The sequence below is a fragment of the Ricinus communis genome, chromosome 8 (assembly GCF_019578655.1).
Source record: "Ricinus communis isolate WT05 ecotype wild-type chromosome 8, ASM1957865v1, whole genome shotgun sequence".
Classification (NCBI taxonomy): Eukaryota; Viridiplantae; Streptophyta; class Magnoliopsida; order Malpighiales; family Euphorbiaceae; genus Ricinus; species Ricinus communis.
This window is the reverse complement of record NC_063263.1, coordinates 12,900,906-12,910,510: the sequence shown is the minus strand read 5'-3', so window position 1 is coordinate 12,910,510 and position 9,605 is coordinate 12,900,906. Positions and strand designations below refer to the sequence as shown.

Below are 9,605 nucleotides of genomic sequence, written 5' to 3'. Positions count from 1 at the left end.
TACATATAATCGTTTAATTTATTCTATTCGCCTACGTTTTATTCCATACAACTTGCATGTATCTTAAAGAAGACAATTATACTAGTTGCATGTCAGGATCTTAGCATCTTAAACTAGAAGACAATTCAGCAACGTCCTGACAAAGCAAGACGATAGCACATTTCCATGAAATTTCAATCCGATAATTTAATGTTGTTCTGACAACAAGCCCAAAGCATAGGAATTTCCAAGAAATTTCCAACCGATGCTTTCGCCGAATATGACAAGTACATAATTTGAAATTAATTATCAAACTGACAGTTCTTTTTTTTGGTAGCATTGCATATATACAAAAGATCCAGTTACTACTCTGGCGTAAGCAGCCTACTCGGAGGCAGTTTGAACAGCAGCAACAGTTGAGACCATGGAATCGACGCCACAGATATTGCGACCCCTGCAAATTTTGTAGTATCCGCTCTCTCCCCAGTTTTCTCCCCAAGAGTTCTTGATAATCCAATAAGGCTTCTCCTTCATTCTGATTGGAGCATAGCCAGCTGAGCCATATCCTACCAAAAGCACTCCGTGATCCAGCCTCTTTGAGCAGATGTAAGGGCATGAAACTCCCCCAATGTATGTCTGCATGAATACGGCATTGATAGCCACTACATTCAAACAAAAACCAAGTCAGCCACAGCACAAAATCAAAACCAACAAACCCAAAAAAAACAAAATTAAATCACTCAATTTTAAACTCAATCACCCGTATACCTGCGAGAGGGCCATTCTTCACAAGATTGGCAGCAATTTGATCTTCGTCGAGAGAGACAACACTAAAGTTGGCAACTTTAGCTGCAATCTTAGTCTTGTCAAATTGACAAGCACCACGATCAGTACCAGTGTAAGGATAATCTTCCTCACGCATAAGACCACCAGCTTTGAGAGTGTACTCAAAAGCACTGTTCATCAGCCCACCGTTGCAGCCCGAGTCACAGGCACCTTCTTCTGCAGGATCACACTGCAGATACCATACAACAGTCAAAACCTTAATTTATTAGATAAAATCAAATCCAAAATTACACAACATGTCAATACACAAAAGGTTGACGTGATACTTCATGTTATTCTTGTTGAAAAATGGGTAAACTATTTTTGGATATTCGACACTATTCATGCACTAAAGACATTTATTATTTATTAGTATTAAACAACCGGAAGGAAATGTTAAGTAGCATTTATATAACATGTGTCATTAGAATAATAGCCGAAATTCAAAGTTAATTAAACGTGTAACTGTGGTGCCTAATTTATGCAATTAAATTCTAATAAGAGATTAATTATCAAGCATAAAACATGAACCAACAAACAGTTAATACCTCATGATCACAATCCACAAGCTGTTGTTCGCTAAGGCTAACAAGTTTTCCAGTAGCCAGATAATTAGCACCTTCCAAAGCCCCTGTAGTACTAAAACTCCAGCATGATCCACATGAACCCTAAAAAAATTAAAAGAAAACAGAAACCAAAATCAACATCGAGACATCTTCTTCATCATTAATATCAGTATCCAAAATAAATAAAGAAATACAAAACCTGGTTTTTAACAGCAGTAACAGCTCCTTTCTCTCTCCAATCAAAATCAGCAGGCAAATCATTAGTAGGTAACATCGGTGCTTCATTAGCATCTTTAGGCAATCTCAATCTTCTCAGCCCCAAAAACTGTCTCCTAAACTCAGAATGAGTCAAATCGGAGAACTGAGTCACACCGTGAGTGGCTGTGGGGTCCAGTTTCTGGTGACGTTCCGCACGTCTTAAATTAGACTTAAAAATCTTGAATCTGTAGTCATGCTCTTCTTGTGATGCATACGTTTTCTTGAACTTCTTTTTGAATAGCGAAAAGTGATGCTCTGCGCCGAGAAGATTAGGGTTCGCCGACGATTCATCCTGTCCGTCGGTTACCTGCCTGATCAATGGATCCTCACCGTCGGTAGTCAACGTCTCCGCTGTAACAGCGGAGACAAAAAGGATGGAGGATATAACAAAGAAAGAGAAACGTACAGCCATAACCATGATTGTTAGGTGAGACCCCAATAAGAGACGGAGGGTGTATATATACACACATGATCCCAAACAGTTAAGGTTAATTACTAAAATATCCCTAAAATTTTCTTCCGTGTACACTTTAATCCCTGCTCTTTCAGAAAGCTTAATCTGATATTAACTTTAGTTATCAATTCCAATAGTCCAAATCAAATTTTAAAATGAAGATATTCAATTCATCCTATTTCAACTAAAAAGTATCTCAGTCTCATTTTAGCTTAGCTGATTTTATTAACACTTATTTCTAATTAATATATAAATCCTTTAGACTTAATAGTTATTATGAAATTATTAGTTGATTATTTTATATCCATTAAATTTTATACTTTAATTAAATTATTTAGATTTATAGACATAATTAAAATTTATAATAGTAAATGATTATATTAATATAATGAAAAATATAAATCATTAAATTAATTATTAAAAGTATTATATAGTTTAATTATAATTATACTATATTTTTATTTAATATATAGATCAAAATAAAACGTGGAAATAGATTATTACTAAAATATATTGTTCCAATAGAAAATCCAAAATACTCACTGAAATGGTATTGAAAACTTTGATATTAACTCTAGAGTTAAACTTATTATTAACAAAATTTATGATAAAAAAATACAACTGTATTATAGTTTGGAGCTATTTGTACGATCTTCACCAAAAATATATGTACAGTAAAAGAAGCAAAAGTGCTAAAATGGCAAATTTGAGACATAAGCAGGGACGAGAGTGTATATAACGGTGAACTCAAGGGAAGTATTAGTAATTAACAAAAGGGTCAAAGCTACCAGTCATGAAACGTCTAGTTTGTTTTTAATGGGCAGGGGGTTTGCTTGAGGAGAAGGGAAAGGAGGAGGGCCCAATAGGAGAAGGACGCGTGGAGGGAGGTGGAGTGGAGTGTTTGAATGGTGGGTTGTTTGGTTTTCTGTTATTATCATTTAATTGGAAATTAGAAAACTGAAAGATAAAAGGATGGATTGGGTTCGGTTTTGGGAATTTGGCGTGGAGTAAGGGCTTTCTGATAAGAATGCGGATTGGCATTAGATCCATTAAAGATAATAAATAAATATTTTATTTTATTAATATTTGTATTTGTATTTGTATTTGTATTTGTATTTACCTTTTCTGTTTCTTTTTGCCGTTTTGCTTTGTGTTTGGGTTGGAGGGTGGACTGTTAGTTGAGTTGAGACCTATTTATTACTATTAGTAGCTAACATATGTTTAAAAAAAGCTTCTTGCTTTCTTGTGTATTCGATTTTCTGCCCTATTTTTATTATTTTTGTTACTATCGTTATTATATGCACAAGTTGTTTAAATTACAATTCAATTATTTGAGGTTGTTGATCTTTTCCAACAATCTAACTGTTTTTTCTTTTCTTTTTTTTTTTAATAAATCTTAAATTCCACAATTAAGTTTATTTAACTTTTAAATTCGATGCATAAATAATGTCAAATTTATTAAATGAAGGTAAGAATTATACATATAAAAACTGAGATATAAAAAGTTGTCGATATATGTAAAAACTGAGTTAAGCTCCAACATTCCTTTTTGACAAATTGAGTCTTAATCTGAAATGCCACATTTAGAACAAATGCTCGATGGAATGATACCCCTCCTCGCACACAAACTTGCAGTAGCCAACCTATATGAGCCAACAGCCACTAAGATGTTTTGAATTTGTCCCAAACCACATTAGCTCCATTAAACGTATACTCCGGAGAGGGCAAAGAATTAGCATGGCTGACACGCACAAAATCGATAAATGGTATCAGAATATTCATGTTTAGTAAATGTATTTAATTTCGAAATCAAGAATAGCGAAGAATTCTTTTTGACAGATTGCATAGCATATGACCAATATACCTTATTATTGCTATCATTTACAGGATGATGAATTAATAGCAGCAAGTTCGTTGCAAAACGATCTTGATTTCTTGCAAGTAAGCATCAAGAGCAGTTTGATGCTCGTCTCTCTTGACTTCTTAGAATCGACACCTGCAAGTGCAGTAAATCTCGAGCCCACCAAGCAGTAAATCTCTTTGGACGAGTTTGCATGTCATTCTTTTGCAAAAGTTCTGCAAACATCTCTGAAAGTTTCAAGTCCACCAAGAAGACTTCGAAACCTCTGAGGTTAATTTATTAGCATATCAGTCTTCTTGGAGCCATTTGAGGTAAGCAAGGCTGGAAATTTCCTTGCCTTCAGGTGAGATTACTTTGATTTGAGAACCTCTTTATCATCAAAAATGTTCCCAGTGACTGTTATGCCTAGATGCAGTGAATCAGAAAACTTGGAAAGAATTACTTAAATATCTCTCAGTTAAGTGTTACGTTTTGCTATATTTATAATTGTTCAAATTATGCAATTTTAAGTATCAAACTTGTTTATAGCATAATTTTAAGTATATAATACACGCTAATAATCATAAAAAAAATTTCAAATAGTCAATGATTTGCCAAGTGTTTGCAATAATTGTTTGTGCCTCATTGATGACGTCTAGGGTTGCATAAAAAATGGACTAAAATTTTCGAATGGACCAAGATGGAAAAATGACTATCGATTTAGGACTAAATCTTGTATGTATGTTCATCCTGCTAAATAGTTTGCCTTTTGAGCTGGGTCGAAATTCTTTTAGCTTTCATCTTTGCCTTTCTATTTCTCTTTTTAATTTCCTATGAAGAAGTTCTCTAAGGGAATCAAATAAATGAAGAAGAAGAATAAGAAGAAAAGAGTTGCATCTAGAATCAGTTTCCTGTTTAAAAAAAATGCTGGAGTTGACCTGAGAAATGGTAGTTGGGTCATAGACCGAGCAGTAGCCTAGCCTCTGATCTATTCCAAGTGCCCGGGTGGTCCAGGCTTACGAAAGTGGGTTGGTTGAGTCCACAAAATGGATATGGGTCAGAGCGATGCACGCTTACTCAGATGACTGGTCCTGGCCCATGCTGTCTCTGGCAAATAGATACGAGAAAGGAAAATATGTCATTTTTTCTTTTTCTATTTTTTTTTTCTGTTAAAGAAAATAACACACTATACTCCGTTTTCGGTTTTATTACAAAAACACATCATGAATTTAATTTTTATATTTTAACATTTTTTCTTCTGAAATATTTATTTCTTCACACTGATTTGTTATTTGTTTTCTGTTTTCAGTTTCTCTTTATACTCACTAGGTTTTGCTTATTTGATGTTTTGATCATCCAGTTTTTTCATTTTTCCGTTTTCTCTTTGTTTCTTTTTTATTGCTTTTTTGTGGTTCTCTGTTATATTATATTGTCCTAATATGTTAGCATATAATTAAGGTTGATTAGTTCTTCTAATCAAATTCCGAAGAAATTAATGAAATATGATGAGAAATTCACGATAGCTAGTAATTGGCTCTCATTCTTCCAAAGGAGCTTCTAAAATTGATGATTCTAATAAGAAATATCACAAGGAAATAGCCATTTGAGAGTAAAAGGAAGGTTGTATATTTTTATTTACAGTTTATTTTTGGTTATCTTTAGTTTAATGATTTAACTAACTCTTTAAATATTAGCTTTATTTAGTGGTTTATGTTGGTAACTTAATGTTGATAGAAAGTTTACTTTAATTATCTAAAAATAAAAATAATTATAAAAATAGTTTTTGAGTTTATTAAAAGTTGATAATTAAGTGTTTAAACTTATAAAAATTATAATTTAATATATAAACTTAGTAGATACTTATAATTGAGTATATATAGTAGATCAACCATAGGTTACACGTTATACATATCAGCTTATTAAAAAATAGTGTATCAACTTATTAAAATTTAATAATCAAATATTTAAATTTTTAAAATTATAATTTAGTATGTAAAATTAAAAATTATTAACTTACAGATAAATAAACCTCAATTATATTTTTATAATAAAAGATAATATTTATATGAAAAATGGTAAATTTTTCATATAAATAAATATTATACATGTCATAAGGAGATGTATTAGTAATGAATTCAAACTTAGATATAATTATTTTTAAAAAGTTAATAAAAATATAGTGAAAACAATGTAATGGTGGTGGCAGTAAGAGCGGAATATATTAAAAGTAAAATAATTTATAATAAAAATTTAATGTTTTATTCTTTTTAATCTATTTAAACGATAATTTTTGTTTTAAGATTACAAATCTGTAATTGTTATTGACATGTTCTATACACTCAATTATAATTATTTATTAAATTCACACACCAAATTATAATTTTTAAAAATTTAAATATTTTATTGTCAAATTTTAGTAAGTTTATGATCCATTTTTGTAATTATTTAACTTCGTTTATATAGGTTACCAGTTCAATATACTTAAATGTTGATAATTTTCAGTGTCACACAATAAAATGTAACTTTTAAAAATTTAAACACTTTATTATTAAATATTAATAAGTTTATACACAATTTTTATAATTATCGCTTTAAAAATATCAATAAATATTATAATTATATAAGTTATTTTAGATTTAATTATTTTTGTATATTTTAGTAAAGTTTGTATTATCTTATTTAGTTCTATGACATAGAATGAAGTGTTTCAACTTTGAACACTGTTTATTTTTATTTTTTTACTGAAAATATATATCAATATTAAACATAAATTTATTATAAATCTAATGTAAATTATGCATAAACAATATTCATAAAGGCTTAATGAATCATAGACTACATAATAATAAATAATTATATTTTTATATTCACTATAAAAAAGTAAAAACTTTGCAATGTACTAAAATACAATCTCTTTATTTTTAAATATAAATACTCTTGTTATTTCCACTAAAGTTTTATTATTTTAGCAAAACTATAGAATTTTTTAGATGCATACAGAATTATGGAATTGAATAGGTGTAGGTTAGGCTGCTTCAGGTTTGTTTGGATTTTTTTTTTTCTTTTTTTCTCAAAAATTTGGATTATTTACTGTATTTAGTGGATGACTTGGGTTTTCTTTTTCCACAAAATTTGAATTATTTACTGGATTTAACTAATAAAAGGAATTCAACAAGATTACTGATAAAAAGATTGAGTTTCTTGGAAAGAAAGGCTAAAATATGTTAGTATTAGCATATCTAAAGAAATTACTTCCATGTTCACATTTAAATTTAAATATAATAATAATAATCACAACATTAATGTCTTTGGATGTCAGATTGTATGGAAAAAAATTTGTTCTCTTACAAAAGCTTTAAATAAAGAACGTAAACGAAGAAAAATGGTTGGCCAGGTGGGGCAGCAATGGCAATGTCACACCGTGGAGCTCCCGCACGTGCGCTAAGTTTGCGGACCAAACAAAACTCATGTACACACAGATGGACCAGCTTTATCCTGATATAGTGTCAGTGGCGAGGCCTTTTTCACGCAAAATTGGCCATTCATGAATCCGTTCATTGCTCGCTGGATCACTAGAATTTTCATCAAGTAAACTCATGGACATTATATTAGTATCTTTTAAAACAGTAATTTACCCTTTATTTGGGAATAAATTAAGAGGAAATAATATTTAATTATATGATAGTATAAAATATATTAAAAAATCATGTGATTTTGATGTTGATTATTTATCTAATATAGCATAGTATCATTTTTATTTATTATAAATTATATTTAAATAGCACATGTATATGTTGATATTATTATATTATATGAGTAAAACTTTATTTGTTATTATTTGGACGAAATAAAGATAATGCTTCGTTATATAATAATATATAAGAATTAATCAAATAAAAACTTCTACTTTTCAAATATCTAATTATTTATTACAGTGCTTTTAGCATACTAAAGAAAGGAGACGCATTATAATGAGGCAAGACTTCTGATATGTACGAAGCCACTTTGTTGGACCATTTCCATTTTTCTATCAATCCTCAAAAGAAAAAGCTGACTACCGATTAATGTGGGGAGCGGGGAAGATTAGACGGTCCATAAATTATTTTTATTTATTTAACATTCATATATCATTATTGAATCTTTGACTTTCCATTGCATTGACTTCCCAGATATCATTATCCTGTTAGTGGTAAAAGAAAAGAAGAAATAAATGGTTATTTTTTTAAAATTATTAATCATTATGTTTTGCACATCATTATTTTTTAAATTTGCTTCAATAAAAGAGAAACCTTTCCTTCTATTGGGTGTGGCAATAAATCAATTAGGAACAAAGCTGAATTTGGTTACTTCCTTTGTCAGTTTTTTCAAATTTATGGATATTCTAACTTAAATATTTACATAACTAGTTTAAATTAACTTATTTTGGTTAAAAATGTGAGAATGAGAGTTGCTTCCTTAATAAACAAAAATAATTTAAAAATTATAATGATTTCTAAAAATAATTTTTAATTTCAATAAATTAATATAATTATAATAATAAATAACTCTTTACTACCTTCATTTTTTATCGAAATCACTTTTTTCTTCCATCACTCTATTTGTCCAATCTTGACAAGAATGACTAACCTCCACGATGAAGAGCAAAAAGAACAAGAGTAAGACTAGGGGTTTATGAAATATCTCTTTCATATATAAGAGAGAAAAGTTTGTAGGATTCTTTCTATTTGTAATATGAAATATAATTGCTAATTTTTATTTTTGTTCATAAAGCTATGATGTATTATATACTAATAATATTTAGTAAAAAAATATCATCTTTTATAACGGAAATAGAGACTTGCTTAAAAAGATTTTTCAAAATAATTTAAATTAATAGTAGGGTTGTTAATTTAATTTAATTTTATTTTATAAATAGCAATCTATATCCTTTTATCGGACCATAATTTTCGATTCCTAAAATAACAAAATCTATATCTCTCCTCAATTAGAGTACCACTTCCTATAGTCTTAATTCTTACAAATACTAAACGTCACATCAGAAGACAAATAGCAAATTATATATAATATTTTAAACACTGTATTGAAATTAATGTTCATACTAATTTAAGCATAAGGGTATTTTTCTAGACATAAATTTTAGATTTTTATTCGTGCAGGGTGACATCACTTCCTAACAGAAATAGAATGCACATTTCTACACCAACTAGAGGGCATTAATAGCAAATACTGGGTATAGCTTTTATTAATACGATGATATTTGGTTGTTTGTTTGTTTATTTATTTATTTGGCCTTTTTTGGTCGTATAGGTAAACACAGTATAATATAACGTTTAAATGTGTTTTCTTCAATGAAAGTTCTCTGTTTATGGCATAGATTGACAGCGATAGGGTTTTGGTTAAAATTTTGAGATTCGGATTGAGTGTTAACCATTATAAATGGGCCCTTTAATTTTCCAACTCAGGGCACAGAAACCGAAAGCACTGAAGAAAATCTAGATCGCTAATGGGATATATAGTCGGATTCTGGTAGTGTAAGTTGGACGATGAAATTATAATAGCTGGTTTAGGCATTTATTTTACATCTCAAAGTATAAATAATTATCTGAAATTTTTAATAGTATAAATACATAAAAATTAATAAAAATTATTTAGGCTACCAGCCTAGCAACATTTGGTGTTATAA

General features: G+C 29.5%; 1 protein-coding gene and 1 long non-coding RNA gene across 2 annotated transcripts; one reads left to right on the top strand and one right to left on the bottom strand.

Moving 5' to 3' along the window:
- Positions 1-124: 124 nt before the first annotated feature.
- On the bottom strand, positions 125-2,069 carry LOC8284340 (cysteine protease RD19A). Its single transcript, XM_002512917.4, has 4 exons — positions 1,570-2,069; positions 1,353-1,472; positions 748-994; positions 125-641 (listed from the first exon to the last, which is right to left on the bottom strand). Exons 1-4 carry the CDS (start codon positions 2,044-2,046, stop codon positions 364-366), a joined length of 1,122 nt encoding a protein of 373 aa, XP_002512963.1. The 5' UTR covers positions 2,047-2,069; the 3' UTR covers positions 125-363.
- Positions 2,070-3,706: 1,637 nt separating this feature from the next.
- On the top strand, positions 3,707-5,173 carry LOC125370838. The gene is made up of 2 exons (XR_007216922.1): positions 3,707-3,848; positions 3,970-5,173. It is a non-coding gene; the product is annotated as an uncharacterized LOC125370838 (long non-coding RNA).
- The last annotated feature ends 4,432 nt before the right edge of the window (positions 5,174-9,605 follow it).